Source organism: Hyperolius riggenbachi, chromosome 4 (assembly GCF_040937935.1).
Source record: "Hyperolius riggenbachi isolate aHypRig1 chromosome 4, aHypRig1.pri, whole genome shotgun sequence".
NCBI classification, from domain to species: domain Eukaryota; kingdom Metazoa; phylum Chordata; class Amphibia; order Anura; family Hyperoliidae; genus Hyperolius; species Hyperolius riggenbachi.
Window position 1 is genome coordinate 43,383,013 of NC_090649.1, and position 20,883 is coordinate 43,403,895.

General features: G+C 44.1%; 1 protein-coding gene across 1 annotated transcript in view; it reads right to left on the bottom strand.

Annotated features, from left to right (window-relative positions):
- Positions 1-20,883, bottom strand: part of LOC137504632 (uncharacterized) — a 237,658-nt gene that overhangs the window by 20,395 nt on the left and 196,380 nt on the right. Inside the window, exons 11-14 of the mRNA XM_068233212.1 lie at positions 20,431-20,467; positions 9,917-10,164; positions 8,072-8,234; positions 4,588-4,737 (exon numbers count right to left, since the gene is read on the bottom strand). Of these exons, the coding sequence (XP_068089313.1) occupies positions 4,588-4,737; positions 8,072-8,234; positions 9,917-10,164; positions 20,431-20,467 (598 nt within the window). The remainder of the gene's footprint in view (positions 1-4,587; positions 4,738-8,071; positions 8,235-9,916; positions 10,165-20,430; positions 20,468-20,883) is intronic.

The following is a 20,883-nucleotide window of genomic DNA, read 5'->3' on the forward strand; positions in this document are numbered from 1 at the left end:
TGTGTGTGCTCATGTGTGTATGTGTGTGTAGTGTTCAGGGCTGTGGAGTCGAGGAGTTGGAGCAATTTTGGGTACCTGGAGTCGCAGTCGGTGTGTGTGCAGTGTTGTGTGTGCAGTGTGAATGTGTGTGTGTGTGCGCGTGCAGTGTGAATGTATGTGTGTGTGTGCGCGTGCAGTGTGAATGTATGTATGTATGTATGTATGTATGTATGTATGTATGTATGTGTGTGTGCGTGCAGTGTGTATATGTGCATGTCTGTATGTGGTGTGCATCTGTGTGTGTAGTGTGTGTTTGTATGGGCGTGTGTCTGTGCGTCAGTGTGTGTGTGTGTATGTATGTGTGTGGTGTGCAGGGCTGTGCAGTCGGAGTCGAGGAGTCGGAGCAATTTTGGGTACCTGGAGTCGGAGGTTTCATAAACTGAGGAGTTGGAGTCGGATGATTTTTGTACCGACTCCACAGCCCTGGTAGTGTTTGTGTGTATATGTACCAGGAAGAAGGGGGGGGGGGATAGGGGCCCAGGCCTGATGATGTGTGAGGGGCCCCAAAATTTCTGATGGTGGCCCTGGCCACAGGCACCGGCTTCTGTGCTGGATGGGCAGGGACTATGGGGTTGAAAGGCTTCGGGAAGGCTTCCTCTAATCGCCAAACAAGGACCCACTGCAACTCCCTTGTTCGCTGCTCAGGGTCTCCAGCAGGCAGGAACTGACCCACCTTCCCCTTCAGCCGTGGGTCCAGGATCATGCTAATGCAGATGTCCATCTGAGCACGCATCTGGATCACCCTGGGGTCCCTGTGCAGGCACCGCAGCATGTATGGTGCCATGGGGAACAGGTCGGACACAGCAGAGACATCAGGGTCCTCATCGGCACCCCCAGAGCCAAAATCGTCCTCTTCTGGCCCCTGAGCCTTGCCCTGCCCTCTCCACCCTCACACCACTGCAGCTGCGCTCATCTCAACATCAAGGTCAGGGACCTCCAACTCCTCCTCCAACAACTCAGAGTCCTCCTGAGAGATGGATCGCGTATCCGGCTGCTGATCCAGCTGGGTCAGGGCCTCCTCTCCCGCTTCCATCAGATCAAACAGGACCCTGTACAGCAGACAAACCATGGGCACCCACTCATAGAGTGATGCCCGTCCCTGGCTCACCATGTTGGTTCCCTGCAGGAAGGGAGCCAACACCAAGCACACCTGCTGCATTTGCCCCCACTGTGCATTGGTGAGGACCTGGAGGTTGGTGGTGCCAGAAATATTCGCGTCAATGATGTGCCGGATGATGGCCCTCCTCTGTTCAACCAGCCGCTCCAAAATCACCAGGGTGGAATTCCGGCAACGTGGCACATCGATGACAAGCCGGTGTTGTGGCAGGCCCTGACGCTGCTGCAGGTCAGCCAAGATTTCTGAGGCACCAGTGGAGCAGCGGAAATGGCGCACAATTTTCCTTGCCGCTTCCAACAGATTGTCCATCCCCTGGTAGGTGCTCAGGAACTTCTGCACCACCAGGTTCAGGACGTGGCCCAAACAGGGGATGTGGGTCAAGTCAAGTGTCCCCTGGTGATGGCAGACAGCAGGTTGGCCGCATTGTCGGACACCACCAATCCAACTCTGAGGCCTCTGGGGGTCAGCCACCTGCTCCGGCTCCCTGAGGTTGAGAAGAATGTTGGCTGCCGTCAAGTTTGTCTTCCCAAGGCTGACCATCTCCAGCAGTGCTTAGCAGTGCTGCTGCTGCTGAGGCGGGAACGCATGGCGGCCGGTGTGCCGGAGGAGGCACCTGGATCAGAGGAGCCTGCTGCATCTCCCATGACCCCGCGGGATGGCACCATCCACTGGGCTGCTGCTGTGCCTGAGGATGGACTTGCTGCTGCTGCTTCCTTACACTTTTCCACCAGGCTGACCCAGTGAGCCGTGAAGGACAGGTAGTGGTCTGTCCTGAAATGGCTGCTCCAGGAGCCCATGGTGACATGGACCTGCTCGCTCACGTCGTGATCGAGCGAACCGGCCACATTCACCAACGCAAACTGGTGCAGTGCTGGGATCGCCGTGAGGGAGAAGTAGTGGCAGCTAGGGATTCGCCACTCCAGGATCCCATACAGCAGGAGCGCTCTCATGTCACTCCCCTCCTGCACAAAGGAGTATGGCAGGAGCTGGAAGCACATGGCCCGGGCAAGCAACCCATTCAGCATCCGGATGCGCCTGTGACTGGAAGGCAGAGCCTTGGTCACACCAGGAAAGGATTCACTGAGCAGGGTCTTGCAACGTTTGCCTGCATGGGAGGATGAGAAGACAACTGTGGAGGGAGCAGAGGAGGCCACTGAGAACTGGCTGCACAACCCAGCCTCAATCACGGTGGGACTGACAGAGTGCGCGGGGGGGGGAGGGGGGCAGTGAGTTTCCCCACTCCTGCTGCTGATGCTGCTGCTGATGCTGCTGCAGGCTGTGCAGTAGGTCTCTTGCTCTGACCACTGCTAGCGCCATTGTCCTTCAGCCTCAGAAACTCCTTGTACTCTTTCTGGTGCCTGGTCTGCAAGTGGGTCTGCAGGCATAAGGTACCCATCTTGGACAGATCACGACCTCTGCTCAGGCTGGCCCTGCAGTTGTTGCAAACTGCACGGCTCTCATCCGTGTTGGACACGTGAAAAAAATGCCACATTGGGGTTGTGAACCGCCCCTTCCGGCTTAAAGGCTGGGCTTTCTCCCTTTGGTTGGGGGTTGACTAGTGCGGGTGCCAGTGGTGGTAGCAGCTGAAGCAGCAGGTTGTGGCACTTGCATTCCATGTCCTCTGCTGGCCCTGCCCCTGGTTGCCATGCTGCTGCGCCTCTGTGCCAGAGCCACTTTCTGTTCCTCCAAGCTGCCTTCACCAAACTGTTGCACATAGGGACGGTCCCGCACTTCTTCATCATCATCATCATCATCATCCTCCCCAAACAGCTCCTCTGAGCCCTGAACCACCTCTTCTGCCCCAACATCCCCTAGATCAGGCCCCTCCTCCTCCTCATCAAAATCAGGTTGTTGTTCACCGACAACAACCTCCTCCATCTCAAACTCCTCCTTGCCTGTCCCCATGATCTCCACCTGCAACAACAGCCCTCAAGTTGCTTGCAGTCCTTGGGGAAAAAAACGAGGGCAGGCTGGTGGCTGCTGCGGTTGACATGAACTCAATTGGTGGTGGCGGGCGGCTGCTACTGCAGACCGGAGTGCTGGTGGTGGCACTGGTTTGCTGGAGGTCTGGCTGGAATCGGTGCGGCCAGTGGACCAGTCACAGACCTGCCGGCAGTGGTGTCGCTGCCTCTCCTGGTGATGCCTCTAGTACCTCTGCCAGCCATATATATTAAGGATGGGAAAGGGTGTAACCATTAATAAAGAGGGGGGGGGGGGGGGTTGACAAAAATATTGAATGGGTTTTTTTTTTTTTTACTAGTAGACTAGACAAGTCTCTCAGTCAGTACAACAAGTCACGAACGATGACAGGTAGTTCACTTCACTGCATGTAAACGGTCAGACAGTGCCACTAAACTCACTAGAATGACAGGCAGTGACACTAGAAGGCTGTCTGACTGTCACAAAATCAATACAGTTAGGCAGATGCAGCAGTCAGAAAATAACCAACCAGATGCTGCCTGCTAAGCGCTAACTAGTACTGCAGCTGCTAGTCTAACACTAAATGAACACAGTACAAATGATTAACTACACTACACAACTAACTAATCCCTAACCTATCTACAGAGACTAGTAGGCTAAGGCTACCTAGGCTAGCAGGCCTAGCCTGCACACAGACCTAACACTAGCCTAGCACAGTGTAATGAGATAGACGCTTTACATTATTGAGTCTATCTCATTACAAACAGTATACAGGATGCACTAGCTGACTGAAAACTATAACACTCAAATCACTATCTGCCTATACAGCAATATAATCAATGAGTTCAGAATGTGGTTAGGATGCAAAATGTTCTATTTTCACAGTGAAAAAGCACTTGCTATCAGACACAGCAGCACTGGAGATGCTCTCAGTACCCCAAGTCACAGCAAGGACGAGATCCTTAAGATGGCCGCCACCTTATATAGAGGAGGGGAGGGCCAGGCTCCCCTCCTGTGATTGTTTGCCAGGGCCTCGGCCGGGGGCCCTCTGATTGGCCCAATGGCGTTATCCAATGGTTTTTGCGCGTGTGCATTCGGATTTGTGATCACGGATTTACCCCATGATCACGCCCGAATTTGCATTAATCACAGATTTACGCAAATTCGGATTCCGTGATCAGTATTGATCAAGGGTTCCGAATTTGAAGCCAAAAAATACTCGTGATCACGGGTAATCCATGATCACAAAGTCGTGATGAGCAACCCTGATCAATTTGATAATATCATCCAATCAATTGCCCTGTCAAACAATTACATTGCATCATGCATGTACCTTAAGTGGCTAAATTATCTAAACATAAAAATGTTGCAGTATTATTTTATCTTTTTTGAATTAACCCATGCTTTTACTGGTGAAATATGTTCTCACAAATTCTTTGGATACATCTTAATGCCTGGATGTTTTGGATATTTTTTAACTGTTGAAGTCAGACAAAAGCACAGTGACTTACCTCTATAGGATCTAAACGTCTGCACCAAACACCCAGCTTCTTCAGTTATCTTGTCCTCTATGGCTTTCTTCCCCATCCCATAATCTCGTAGGGCGGAGAGAGTGAATCTTCTCATGGCCTTCCAGCTTTCCCGATTGGAAAACACAATACCTAAATAGATTAAATGCATTTCACAGTCATGTAATTATTTCCATAAGGCACAAGACTTGTGACAAAACTTTCAGAACTACGTTTACACTACAGGATCACACGTGGCCTACAAAGAAGTCACGAGACTCCCCATAGCTCAGGTCATGGTTATCCCATGTTTCATTGCTGCCATTTAGCATTTACCTCCCTCATGCAGCTCAACTCCATAGGGTAGGTCAATGAGGACTCAGCTTTGCTACCATGTGGACATGCATAACCACAGCCTACCAAGGCCACATCAACTATTTTCTATGTCCTGTGGTCCTAAGATGAATACATCAAACAATTGGCCGTGCTCATAGGCTGCAAATGATATGAAAACCAATCTCCACAGGGGCTAAATACATGCCTTGAATGTATTTAACCTCAGTGGGGCTCTGAATTTGCAGCCTATAAGCACTGTCAATTGTTTTAATATGGTTCTTCCATAAAATCATAAAGTGGTAAAAGACAAAAAGCAATACTTAACAATTAGGAGGCAGTATAGGATGGCGCGGTGGATGGTTGACAATCATTTCACCCCTCAATAACGGCTTTCTCGAGAAACCATCTTCCGCGCCATCCTATACTGCCTCCTGATTGTTAAGTATTGCTTTTTGTCTTTTACTACTTTATGATTTTATGGAAGAAACATATTAAAGGTTGAAGTTTTATTGAAGTACAGTATGGCGAGTTGCTCCCGGATTCTTTATTCCCGTACTCCCTTAATACTACTGTGATTGACACTTATTTTCAACTGGAAGTTGCACCGCTGTTGATAGTGGATACAAGGTTATTAGGCATAGGTGTGCACTCGCTCTTTTCTCTCTCCTGATCTACTGTCAATTTTTTGATGTCTTTTTTAAAAAAAATTGTATACCATTTATGACTAGCAGCACTAGGTAAACATGATGTTTTTATTGTTAGACTAGCAGTAGGTCTTCCCCGTGAGGGCCTGCCATCTCCGTGGGGAAGTCTAGTAGGGAATCATTTGTGCACATATTATTTTATGCTGAAGCTAACGCCCTACTTTGCTGTACCTGTGAATGCAAGTTGTGTAATGTTGTCCATATTCTGGAGCTCTGCACATTTATGCAGGTAGTTAATTCTGGTACAGCCTCTGTCTGGAAGTGTGGCCAGTGTCTTCTGCTGTATAAAACACTAGATGAAGCCTGAGCTTCTTTACACCATCTAATATTAGAGTATAGTAGCCTCCTCCTTGACCTTTCAGCAGCTTTTGATACAGTAGATCATCCCCTACTCCTCCAGTCCCTTCAATCCATGGGCATTCACGATCTCGCCCTGACCTGGCTTTCATCCTACCTCTCCAACCGCTCCTTCACGACCTCCTTCAATGAGTCCTCGTCCACCCCCAACCACCTCTCAGTGGGAGTCCCCCAAGGCTCGGTCCTTGGCCCCCTACTGTTCTCCCTATACACATCCTCCATTGGCAAGGTTATCTCCTCCATGGGTTTTAACTATCATCTGTATGCAGATGACACCCAAATCTATCTCCACACCCCTGACATATCCACCACTACCATGGACAAGGTCTCCTCCTGCCTATCTGCCATCTCCTCCTGGATGTCCGCTAGGTTCCTAAAACTAAATCTAGACAAAACGGAATTTATGATCTTCCCACCCCGGTCATCCCTGGACCTCCCAGATGTGCAGGTCACTGTTAACCACACTACTATTCACCCTACCTCTCAAGCCCGCTGTCTGGGTGTCACCCTGGACTCCGCACTCTCCTTCACTCCCCACATCCAAAACCTCACAAAGTCCTGCAACTTCCACCTTCGTAACATCTGTAAGATTCGCCCTTTCCTGACCCCTGCCACCACCAAACTCCTCATCCATGCCCTCATAATTTCCTGCCTCGACTACTGCAATGCCCTTCTGTCTGGACTCCCTAAGACCCGAATAGCCCCACTGCAGTCCATCATGAATGCGGCTGCCAGAATTATCCACTCCTCCCATCGCTCCACCAGGGCGGCTCCCCTCCGTGAATCCCTCCACTGGCTTCCTATCCAGTCCAGAATCAGATTCAAGATATTGTGTCTGACCTACAAATCCATCCACAAAACCTGTCCAACCTACATTTCTGATCTTACTCAGAGATACACACCAAGCCGCTCACTCCGCTCCTCCAATGAACTTCGCCTGACCGTCCCCCGCATCACCCAGTCCCATGCACGCCTTCAAGACTTCTCAAGAGCCGCTCCGACACTATGGAACTCCCTACCTCCACCCATTAGGGCAGCCCCCTCCTTCAACACCTTCAAGAAGGCCCTCAAAACTCACCTTTTCACTCTTGCCTACCACCCCTCACAATTGCTCTAAACCCACAGCCGAACTCTGGTCCCCTACCTCTCGTGTCCCTACCTCTCCCTCTAGATTGTAAGCCTTTGGGCAGGGTCCTCACTCCTTTTGTGTCCTACCTGATCATGCACCTCTATTACTGTGCACCCATGCTATGCATTTGAGTGAACCTAACTTGCCTAACTCCATGCTCCCATCCAGTGGCTGACTAAGCATTACCTTGACTCATACTGTGCTGTGTGATCTGGTTTTCTTGTATTCCTGTATTGTCATATTGCTGTTTGTCACCCCTAAATATTGTCTGTAACCTAAATTAATGTCCAGCGCTGCGTAATATGTTGGCGCTTTATAAATACAACAAATAAATAAATAAATAAGGTCACAGGAAATAGAAAATATTGATGTGGTCTTGGCAGTAATAGGAAAGACATCAGCTGGTGGTGAAGGGGATGCCTTATCTTCCCTACCTTTGAATGTATATACCAGCTGAGGTCTGCCCAGGACACACAGAGGTCCAACCAGAACACCCAACAAAATCTAGAACCAGAAGGGGCCTTGCATTTACTGCCTTTCTACAGTGGCTTCTTAACTGCCAAGCATAATTGGCACATCTACGTTCATTAGGGTGTAGAAACGCCTCCAAACTGGTAATCAATTTATGAAAAGGGTTAAACCTAAATGATCTACTGTACTACTCTCCTCTGCTATTTAGTCCTCATCTATTGACCTATGCTTGTTTTCTTGGAATCATTCTACCTGTTTGCAGCTGATTGTGATGTTTAAAAAGACAGCCTACCTGCAGTGTGGAAGACTGTGTCCAGCACATTGTATGCAGAAATTGGCATGCGGAAAGCGAAATTCAGCAGAAATACCACAATACTGCAACTCTGAAATTTTAGCCTTATCACAGAGCTCAGAAGTAGAGAGACTGCAGAATTTTTCGACTGGAACTGGATTACCTTTATGGGTACAACAAAAACAAACAAACATTTACCGTGATCTTTCTGGATCTTATAAAACAACGGTGTTTTCGGTCTGTCAGCGAATTCATCTGCCATGTTAATCAGCGCCTCTTTTATGATGTCATATCCGCAAAGGATCACCATCTTCGATGTTCCTAGTTGGATAGTATATATTGGACCATATTTCTTAGACAACTGTAAATACATCATTAGGAGAGTGAAAAAAACAAGTTACTGAGATCAAGAAAGCAAAGGATAGTATTTTAAATTAGCGTTTTATAAGCAATTTCATGAGCGTTTTCTGTCGCTTTTGGGAGCGATTTTATAAGTGTAAGCTTTTTGCCAGCGATTTTGTAGCGATTTGCAATTAACGATTTTAATTCTGATTGGTCCTTTCAATTTATTATAATTTTCTTTACAGTTTGCAGTAATTTAAAATCGCACATAAATCGCTATGTGTAGTGATTCATGAGCGAAATGCAGCATTTTGGGAGCATTTGCGCATTAATGTAAAGTATTGGATACTTTACATTAACGCGCAAATCCTCCCAAAAAGCTGCATGTTCTGTGATTGCGATTTTACTTTGGCAATAACTTTATCACTACTTATCACACCTAAATGATCTATATTTTTATTTTTCCTAGACAAATTATTTTTTTTTTTTTTTTTTTTAGTATATACATTTTAAAAGGAAGCTGAATAAAGAAAATAAGAAAAAAAAACTTAATGCTTTAATAAAGTTTTTATTTTACATCAACCAGAGCCAGTTTGCTGCGAACCTTTCTGCTGCTTTGCCTTGCTGTCACTGACGTGACATGATGAAATAGACATGTGTACAGTACGTACAGTGCCTAGCACACAAATAACTATGCTGTGCTCCTTTTTTTTTCTTTCTCTGCCTAAAAAAGTTAAATACCAGGAATGCAAGTGACAGTATTTGTGCAGCTGGAACCTGGTCCTGGTCGAGACCTGGTCAAACTATATTGTGATCCTCACTGATAAAGAATGACAGTCATAAAACACTTTCCTGGCAGAAAATGGTTTCTGAGAGCAGGAAAAAGATAAAAAAGGGATCAATAGTTCATAGATTTGAGCTCTGGCATACTTGCATACTTCAACAAATGTGTCATTGAGCAGAGACGATGAAACCGTCCAAAAAATAAAAAGTAGATTTAACCCCTTCCCGTCCACCTAACACCGATAGGCATCGGGAAGGTGGCAGCCCCAGGACCGCCTAATGCCAAAAGGCGTCAGGAGAGGTGGGCGGGGATTTGCAGGGAATGCGCCCCCTGCTGTGACACGGATTGGAGCTCGGTGTTCAGCCTGCTAGCCACGATCACGGCTGACAGGCTGTGTAACGGCTGTTATTAGGCTGTAAAGCCATTATTTACATGTACAGCACTGTGATCTCTTGCAGCGCTGTACTTGATTGGCCCGAAAGATGATTGCCTCTCATAGGCTAATGCCTATGAAAGCCGATCACAATGATTTTTTCGTCCTTTTTTTGAATAATAATATCATTATAATAATAATGATATTATTATTCAAAAAAAGGACGAAAAAAAATAAAAATGTTGCAGCAGCAATCAGATGCCACCAACAGAAAGTTCTGCTGTTGGCAAGAAAAGGGGGGAGGGGGTTCATTTGTGTGCTCAGTAGTATGGCTCTGCAGCGAGCTTTTAAAGCTGCAGAGTACTGAATTGTAAAAAATCGCCTGGTCACTAGGGGAGGTGTAAACCTGTGGTCCTGAAGTGGTTAAATATAAAATAAAACTGTGGGATATCTAAAAAAGAAATTAAAAGGAGGATAGATACAACTTTTTATCTAATCAGTTTATTTTCACCTTGAATGTCCTTTAAGGCAAATAATGTATTACCTCAATAAATGTTTTATGTGGTTTCCTCAGGTCCATGAGGTGAATACTCCCAATGATGGGTAGAGGTCTGGGTCCAGGAGGGAGGTTCTTGCCTTTCTGTTGCCTCTGGCTATTGTAAACATTGGCCAAGAAAAGGATGACAATGATGGACACTAGAATGGTCACTGGGTCAAACATGTCTTCAATTTGGTCTGGAGTTCGGAAAACAAATACAAAACCGGAATATAACCCAGAATTTCTTCTTTGCTCTAAAAGATTATTTACAGCATATAATATACTAACACAATGTTTTTTTAGTAAAACAGCATTCAAAGGGTTACATCACAGGGCTGACTCTTTCTTCTGCAGGGAGAACCCGCATCTGAACTGCTCATAATCTTATCTTGTGTACACATTCTTTACTTGATACATTTATGTAAACATTCTCTGGCTGTGCAGGACTTCAGCTGATGAGTCCTGGGGTGAAAAACAGATCAGAAATCACTGCTGGCAGCATTTACAACAGAATGACAACAGTTATAAATAAAATGCACCAGCAGCTTTCTAAGTAAATTAACTGAACTTTGGGAAGTTATAATATCTAAATGAATATTAATACTTGTGCACAAAAGCAAATATAATTTTATGGGTCATAAAAAGTAGGAAAACACATTTTTGTTGAAAATGTTGTCAGAGTTTTAAACCGCTTTAAGCGTTATTAATGAAAAGCCCCAAATGTTTATGTTTGCACAAGTCCATCTCATCTCTGAGTAATTGCTTGATTCTTTAAATGAACATTATTGGAAATGTATGATTTATTATATGATGGCATTGTAAAAAAAAACAGCATTTCTATGTATGTATGGCTGCATTCTTTTTTTTATGTTCAGAGAGCAGCATTCCCATCAGAGAGTTGAATTCCCCTCAAATCAAATCAAAGATAGCTTTATTGGCATGACCAAGATTCATACAGGCATTGCCAAAGCAGGGGAAATAGGGGATATGGAATGAACCCCCCCCCCCCCCCCCCCAAATCCTGAAGTGCTGCCATTATTAAAATGTTATTAAAGGGAACCTTTTTGAGAGGTACAGTATATGGAGGCTGCCATATTTATTTCCTATTAAACAATACCGGTTGACTGGCAATCTTGCTGATCTCTTGGCTGAAGTAGTGTCTGAATTACACCAGAAACAAGCATGCTTGTTCAGGGTCTATGTCTAACAGTATTAGAGGTAGAGCAGGACAGCCAGGGAACTGGTATTGTTTAAAGGACTTACGAGGCCAACTGCGTAAAAAAAGTTAATTACTTGCCTCTTCGTTTCAGGCATGGAGGATGCCGTCTGCGCCCTCCGTGCCGCTCCGCCGGGTCCCCCCGCTCATTATCCCCCCGGGCCGGCTCCCGACCCCACGGCCCGGGTCGGGCTCTCCTGCCCCTCCAAAGATGGCCGCTTCCTCTGGCCGCGGCTGCGCAGTCTGCCTGGCCGCAAATGCGGCTGCGCAGCTCTAGGGCCAACCCCTCCGATCCACGCTACGGGGAGAGGGTATGGATGCTGTAATATTTATTTCCTTTTAAGCCAATACCAGTTGCCTAGCAACCCTGCTGATCCTGTGTCTCTAATACTTGTAGCCATAGACCCTGAACAAGCATATGCAGATCAGGTACTCTGACTCAACTGACTCAACATGTTTCAGGGTTTTCACTCAGACACTATGCATGCCAGAAGTCACAAGGACTGTCAAGCAACTGGCATTGTTTACATGGAAATAAATATGGCAACCTCCATAACGCTCTCACCTTGGCTTCCCTTGAAAAGGAAATACATATGGCAGACTCCATATCCCTCTTTCTTCAGGTGTCCTTTAGGTTTGTAACAGTGGCCCTTTAAAGGATAGCTATTATTAAAAATCATTAATTTACTCAACAGTATTTTAAAACTGGCAAGAAATACTAGATTTTCGAAATGCAGTTGATTCTCAAGCTACACACACACACATCTTCTGAAATAGCTGATAACGATTGTCATGTGTTGTACATACAGGCTGAATGATATTTCTCAGGCATCATCAAAGATCCATCTTGTTGGATTCTTAAAGTGGACCCAAATTAAAAATACAAGATTTCAGAAATAAAATGTATTTTTTAACTTCTAATAATAAATAGCAGTCTTTTTTTGAGCTGCATGATGACAAATATAAAATATTTTACATCTATTGGAGGAACCCCTCCCCTTCCTTTCATATTGCCGGGACAGAATCCAGCAGACTGGTGGAGGAGATAAAAAACAAAAACAAAACACAGGCTGCTACTGATGATGTCACGGAGAGGTGATCTCAGCTTGTGTGAGATTTCACATAGACGATGCCCCATGTGAGGGAGGGTAGCTGATGACAAACACACCAATGATCTAAAACCTCCTACTAAGCTCAAAAGTAATGGCTGCCACCTGTATAACCCCAATAATGGTAAGAGAAGGGGTGTTTATTTATCTTTGTATGTGTCAGAGTGGTGCAACTAAATATTTTGAATTAAAAAAAAATTTTGGTTTGGTTCTTCCTTAATGATCCCTTATGCCCGAGCATGCTATTTGCTATCCACTCTTTCATCAGCCAATCCTCGTCCCTCCGCCCCCTCCATAGGAACAAAACATATGGCTAGCCTCAAGGCTAGGGACGAGTCTGTACAGCATTGTCCCAATAAATTGTAACCTGAGGGATTGTTTCTGAACCCCACTGCAGGCACTTCCGGGTTATTTACGAATGCGGCCGCCAGTTCTTACTTATGAGAATTGGATGCGTGCTGGGGGAATCTGCAGCATGCATCCAATTCTTTTCCCGGGCCACATTGGATCACATCGCAAAATTTGCAATCAATAGGAACAGCTCCATTGACTTGAACGGGCTCTTAAAGTGACTCCGTACCAAAAATTGCATCCTGTTTTTTATCATCCTACAAGTTCCAAAAGCTATTCTAATGTGTTCTGGCTTACTGCAGCACTTTCTGCTATCACAGTCTCTGTAATAAATCAATGTATCTTTCCCCTGTCAGACTTGTCGGCCTGTGTCTGGAAGGCTGCCAAGTTCTTCAGTGTTGTGGTTCTGCTATGAACTCCCCCTTCCAGGCCCCTCTATGCACACTGCCTGTGTATTATTTAGATTAGGGCAGCTTCTCTCTTCTCTCTTATCTTTTACAAGCTGGATAAATTGTCCTCTGAGCTGGCTGGGCTTTCACATAGTGAGGAATTACAGACAAAGGCAAAGCTGTTTGCAGGAAGAAACGAGCAGCCTGAAACTTCAGTGCATGAGAACTGCAGGGGGAAAGAAACACACAAATGATCTCTTGAGATTCAAAAGGAAGGGTGTATACAGCCTGCTTGTGTATGGATGTATTTTCTATGTGTAGACATACTGTACATCAACCTACTTCCTGTTTTGGTGGCCATTTTGTTTGTTTATAAACAAACTTTTTAAAACTGTTTTTAACCACTTTTAATGTGGCGAGGAGCGGCGAAATTGTGACAGAGGGTAATAGGAGATGTCTCCTAGCGCACTGGTATGTTTACTTTTGTGCGATTTTAACAATACAGATTCTCTTTAAAGCAGTAGGATCAGCCATACTATGCCAGGGGGAAAAAAACACATATATAAGTAGATAAATACTTGATCTACTTACATAACACATGTATTATACTGTCCACGTTTTGATTCCAGTGAATGTTATATAGTAAATGACGAGAATTCTGTTCCTGGTGGGGGCCATGTCTTTAGCCCACAGTTAAAGCGGAATATAACCCTGCATTTCAACTTTGCTCTAAAACATTATTTACAGTATATTATATGCAACCAGCATTTTTTTTTTACTAGACCAGCATTGGAAGGGTTACACAGGGCTTTAAAGTTCCTGGAGATTTCTGCAGACGCATCCGAACTTGAGATAGATACATTTTGTTTACATAAATGTATCTAAGTGTTGAATGTGACTCATCTCTCTCACTGAGAAGGAGTTGGAGAACAGCCAAAGAGTGTGTAACATTTCTAAATATATACATATAACTAAATAGAATTTAACTATCTGAACGTCTGCATATCTCTCCACGGAACTTAAAACCTCTGTGTTTAACCCTTCCAATGCTGGTCTAGTAAAAAAAAAAAATGCTTTTTGCATATATGCTGTAAATAATGTTTTAGAGCAAAGTTGAAATGCAGGGTTATATTCCGCTTTAAGGCTAACTCGTGATGTCATTTCTGCCCTTTACTTTTTTTCTTGTCTCCTCCAATGGCTGAGTCGCCTCAGCCTTGCTTGTAAACACAAGTGAGTAGGGGATTAGGTTTCAGATAAGCAGCTGGCAGGGAAATAAAGGGAAGAGGAGGAATAGATTATAGATAAAAAGAACCCCCAGCATGCAATTCTTTGGCACGACTACTAAAGGGCCAGTGTTCCTTAAGTATGTGATAACTCCAAATCATAACAGCAGAAAAAGTTTTGAAAGTTTTGAATGCAGGATTAGCATCTTTATCACTTAATACACTCAGACCAGTTGCTGTTGAAATTTGATTTTTATGGTGACGATACCGCTTTAATTCAAATTTATTTCGCAGAGCCTCTCTAGAGACAGTAGCAGGAAATACTGCATCTTAAAGGACATCCGAAGTGAAAATATGACAAAAAGGATGACAATTGTATCTATCATCCTCCTCCTAAAAATGACTTAGATAACCCACAGTTTCTTTTATATTAATATCTAGTTTTTAGGTTTTTACTGTTTAAAGGGGCACTATGGTGAAAAATTGTAAAATTTAAAATATGTGCAAACATAATCAAATAAGAAGTACATTTTTTTCCAGAGTAAAATGAGCCATAAATTACTTTTCTCCCATGTTGCTGTCACTTACAGTAGGCAGTAGAAATCTGACAGAAGCGACAGGTTTTGGACTAATCCATCTCTCCATAGGGGATTCTCAGCAAGGCTTTTATTATTTATAAAGATATTCCCTAAAAAGGATTCAAACAATGATGCTGGCCAGCTTCCCTGCTCGCTGCACAGTTTTTTGGCAGTTGGACAAAGCAACTGCCATTCACTAAGTGCTTTTGAAAATAAATATATCCCTGAGAATACCCTATAAAGACTAGTTCAAAACTTGTCACTTCTGTCAGATTTCTACTACCTACTGTAAGTGACAGCAACATAGGAGAAAAGTAATTTATGGCTCATTTTACTCTGGAAAAAATGTACTTCCTATTTGTATATGTTTGCACATATTTTAAATTTTACAGTTTTTCGCTGTAGTGCTCCTTTAATTGTCTCTGCTCAATGACACTTTCATTGCAGTATGCCAGAGCTCAAGTATATGAATTATTGACCCTTTTTATCTCTTTCCTGCTCTCAGAAGTCATTTACTGACAGGAAAGTGTTGTATGGCTGTAATTACTTATCAGTGAGGGTTATGCTATAATCTGACCCAGTCCGACCCGGTCCCGACCCGGACCGAAACTGTCACTTGCATACCTGATGTTTAACTCTGTCAAGCAGAGGAAGGAAAAAAGGAACACAACATAGTTATTTGTGTGCTAGGCACTGTACATACATGTCTATCTCATCATGTCACATGTCACTTCGGGTATCCTTTAATCTGTTGGCCCTTATACTACATGGAAGTTGTAAAATTGGGCAATCAAAATTGTATGTTTCTGTGTCAGCCTGAAGTCACGTTAATTTTCTAGGAAAGAAAGACACGTGTTCCCAGCATCTTCCTTATCTAGTTTAATCATTAAAACCTGTGTAGTGTGTAGTTGCACACAGCGAGCGTAATCACGTTGCACACTTGCCAGCAGCAGCTGCACACAGCGAGCGTAATCACGTTGCACACTTGCCAGCAGCAGCTGCACACAGCGAGCATAATCACGTTGCACACTTGCCAGCAGCAGCCGCACACAGCGAGCGTAATCACGTTGCACACTTGCCGGCAGCAGCTGCACACAGCGAGTGTAATCACGTTGCACACTTGCCAGCAGCAGCTGCACACAGCGAGCATAATCAAGTTGCACACTTGCCAGCAGCAGCCGCACACAGCCAGCGTAATCCTGTTGCACACTTGCTAGCAGCTGCACTCCGTCTGTGTGCTCTAACTCCAGGAAGAAGGATATATGAGGCATCTATGACTACTCAGATACAAGATACTGATATAGACCTGAACTTTGGACTATTGTATTGTGTTGGCCATCTGTTAAAGGAGAAGGTTTTAAATAGTTAAAGGATGTAGGAAAAGCAAACAAGGCACCAAGCCACTGCTCAAGAGAATATAAAGGGAACCTTAAAGCGGACCCAATCCAAACATTTTTTTAATTCAAAATATTTAGTTGCACTACTCTGACACATACAAAGATAAATAAACACTCCTTCAAGCCTATGAGCATTTCAGTGCATGCTTTTCATCCCTTTCTTATCATAACTAGGGTTATACAGGTGGCAGCCATTACTTCTGAGCTTAGTAGGAGGCCTTAGATCATGGGTGTGTTTGTCATCAGCTACCCTCCCTCATAGGGGCGTCGCCTATGTGAAATCTCACACAAGCTGAGATCACCTCCCCTGTGACATCATCAGTAGCAGCCCGTAAGAAATGGAGACCGAGAGCCTAATATAGTGTAGTATATTATGTATAAATGGAGGAAATATAAATCGTAAGTATTATACTTACAAACCTGGGTTGCTCTAAGGCAACCACTGTATATGTAGGTGGGGAGATTAGGCCTGTCCTCACTCAGGACTAAGATGTTGCTCTCTGTAGATGGAAGAAAGGAGGGTGTGTCACCCTTCCACCAAGGGTGGACAACTTTATGTGCAAAGATACAGAGGCGCCAATAGGATAAAATAAGATAAAATGTTTAAAACGGTTTAGGTGGTGGTGGTGGACCGTCCACACACAAACAGACCAAATTGCTGTTGATTGTAGAAAAATAGTTTATTCACATACTCCTACATAAATGTGCAACGCGTTTCACGGGCAACATCCCGCTTCATCAGACAATGAACAATCGGAGTATCTCACTAGAAATGACAGAAATGTAAAACATATCAGGGAGCTGTATATAAATATAAGGTGTGGCATGAGTAAGGAGGCATGAGAACACTTGTTATTTTGGTGCATAATATATGGACTACTATAATGGTATAATGGTATATGTAGAATCGGTGTGGTAAATGGTATGGGGGGCAGAATTGTGCGTGAAGGAGTGTGGGTGTTGAGGACCTAGTGATGGATGGGTATAAGGAGATGACCAATGTGGTGTGATGGTACTGGTGACAAGCGGGGGTGAGCGAAAATAGCTCTACTAGGGACAGGTATTAAAGATGTGTGCCGGGTGACTAATAGCAAGAGTGAAAATCAAGATATAGAGAACAATTGGTGCAAACTGTAACAGGAACAGTTTTCGGAGGAGTAGGGGCAACAAGAGATATATATCATAGTTAACGCTGGCTCGAGTAAACATCAAGGTACTGAGGAGCAAGTGATACAAATTGCAGCAATCAATAGTTAAGGAAGAGTGAGGGCAACAAATGATGGTTAGCACTTACCAGCTCTGAGTCAAGCGATAGCTTGGCACCTCTGTGCTGTGGTGCCTGCGTGTGGGCTTTATATAGGGAGACACATTGGATAATGAGGTAGATGGATCAGTTTGATTACCGGGTCAGGAGCGAGGGAAGGAGGGGGGGGCGGGGGCGTGAGTAGTGAGCCGATTTTCCACCAATCAGCGTGTGTTGTGGGCGGGAGATGGGTAATGGAAGGGAGTGACGGCGAATGGGATCGTAGAGTGTGAGAGAGGACCCGGTATGCGGGCGGGTTGGAGAGCGGCATGACGCGGATGTCACGCCGTGCGTGTGGGCGGCGTGACGCGTACGTAACGCCGCATAGGGAACTGCGCATGCGTATTGTGAGTTTGTGGCTCGTGTTGGTTATGGAGGACAAATGGGGCCTGGGTGATGATGTGCGCATGCACGTGGGTGCGAGGGGTCATGACGCCGCCATATTTTGTGGGAAAAAACAGCCACTAGGCAAATTTTATCAGGTATTTCCTAACATTTCACAACAATAAAAATAAAAAATAAAATCAATATTTACAACGACATCTAGAGTAAATTTGTTGCAAGAATAAATGTGTAACAAGTTAGAAAACACAAGATGATATATAATGATGTAGATAGGATAACAGTAAGTACCAGGGATATACTATTGCCCCCTGGTGGTGTGAGTGCGGAACTCACAATATACCAAGTCATTTGCACACAGATTGTTATGTAGGACCAAAATAAGCATAAAATAGAGTAAAAATGTCATGTACATATATAAACAAGAAGTTATGTATATATATATATATATATATATATATATATATATATATATATATATATATATATATATATAAAAACATAAATTATAACACGTATTGTATAAAAGCATAAGTTACGAACATATGAACTGGTCAAAAACAAAAGATAAGAGATAAAAGATAAAACAGGACAAAAATTGACATATATCTTTTTCTTTGGATATATACGTACAATGTTTAAAAAGAGAGGACAAGATTAAAAAGAGAAAAATTACTGCTGGTAAAGTGGGTTAATAGATTTTTTCAAGTACTTCATTTAGGCCCCCTGGAGTTAGGGTCTTGAGTATTTGAATCTAAAACATTTCCCGTTTCTTGAGCGAGTCAAAGGAGTCGGAACGGCTGTGTTGAATAGATTCGATAAACGTGATGCGGAAGAGTGTGGGGTCGCTTTTGTGGTGGGTGAAAAAGTGACGCGAAACACTGTGCAGGGGTATTTGTTTATTATGTTTCTTTTGTGTTGTCCTATTCTACTTCATGCTTGTTGGGTGGTTCTGCCCACATACTGCAGCCTACACGGGCACATAATGACGTAGATGAGGTACTTGGTTTCACAAGTAATGGTTTCTCTGATGTGGTATTCGGTTTTGGTAACATGTGAACTGAAGGACGGAGTGTTTATGACGAATTGGCAGGCTAGGCATTTTTTGTGTTTACAGGGGAAGCTGCCCGGTGTGTTAGTGCCGGGTTTGTGTTTAGTACCTGATGGTATCTGACGGAGTTTGCTTGGGGCCAGTATACTGCTAAGATTGGGGGCGCGCCTGTATGTGATGGTAGGTCTGGGTGGGATGATGGATTGTAATTGGGGGTCTTGGAGGAGAATTTCCCATCTGTTATTAAGGATGTTACGGATGGACTGGTGTTGGGCACTGAACTTAGTAATGAATCTGGGCATATCTGTAAACTGTGTTTTGGCTTTGGGTTGTGGTGGGTTGTTGGTTGTTGCTTTATGGTGTGCATCTTGTAATAATTTCCTGGGATATTTATCGGTAAACTTCTTGGTAAGAATTTTGGACTGGGTCTTGTATTGTTGTATAGCAGTGCAATTACGGTAGATCCTCTTGTATTGGCTATATGGGGTATTTTTTGTCCATGGGGCGGTGGTGGAAACTGTTATAATGAATGTAGTTGTTGGCGTCTACGGGTTTGAAGAAAGTTTTGGTTTTGATGTGGGATGAATCTGTGTAAAGAATAAGATCTAGAAATTCTATAGAGGATGAGTCTGAGTGGGAGGTGAACTGTAGGCCGGCCGAGTTGGTGTTGAGGTAATTTAGGAATGATGGAATTAAGTTGGGAGAACCCCTCCATATAAAGATTAGGTCATCTATATAGGTCAGCTGAAAAAAAAGCTGCTATTTATTATTATAAGTTAAAAAATAGATTTTATTTCTGAATCGTGTATTTTTAATTTTGGGTATACTTTAACTGAGAGGGATGTGGATGTTTCTTTTTAAACAATACCAGTTGCCTGTCAGTCCTGCTGATCTATTTGGCAGTAGTAGTGGCCAAATCACACACCTGAAACAAGCATGCAGCTAATCCAGTCTGACTTCAGCCTGATCACCTGATCTGCATGCTTGTTGAGGGGCTGTGGCTAGAAGTATTAGAGACACAGGATCAGCAGGAGAGTCAGGCAACTGGTGTTTTTTAAAAGGGAAAACCCAGGAGTAGAGGTCTTACTGGATTTGTTTGCCTGTGCTTGTTTCAGGTGTGTGATTCAGACACTATTGATGCATGGAGGATCAGCAGGCCTGCCAGGCAACTAGCATTGTTTAAAAGGAAATAAATATAGTAGCCTCAATACACCCTTCCTTTCAGGACACACACATGCAATAAACACAGTCAATTTGTTCAGAATGCCTTAAATGCTATACACTCTGGGTCAGTGATGTGGTAAAAAGGAGGCTTATGAGTGTTGTTCAGTAAATGACACACAAAGCATCACATGCACAGGGACTTGAATTTTGGATCCACAGCTTGAAAGTCTGGTGTTCTGACTGAGATATCCAGGCTCTTGGTAAACATAAGACGCAGATAACACAACATGACAAATGACATTACCAGAGTTGCTCTTGATACTCCTGATCACACTACAAGTTGTCTTTAGTCTCTAATGTGTATATAAGCATTACAGTATAAAAAAAACCTACTTACTTAGAGCAGTGTCTGCAGTATTACAGTGTTTTCTCTTCTGAGTTGGCACAGAACATTACCAGGCTGTACACGTCTGGGAGAATAATTAAACCATTGTCCGGTGAAACCAGTTCCTGCGTAGCTCAAGTATCAACGTTCACAATACCGCACTGTGAGAGCAACCGAGTCTATTTCTATAACTAAAGAGGAACTTTTCTGAATGTAACCTAATGATTAAAATTGCTCATATTTTACAGCATACATTTATAAATTATTTAAGCAAGGTTTGTCCGTTGTAAACTCTTTCCTCACCTTGATTCACATTTCTAACTTTATCATAAGTGGCAACATCTTTACTGCTGGCAGGTGCATCACTAGGGAATGTTTGTCTGTTGGGAGGCCTCGTTTCCATCTGACGCTGTGGTCAACTCAGGTGGAGGGATGGCCGCAAATGGCCATTTCCGATGGTGCATA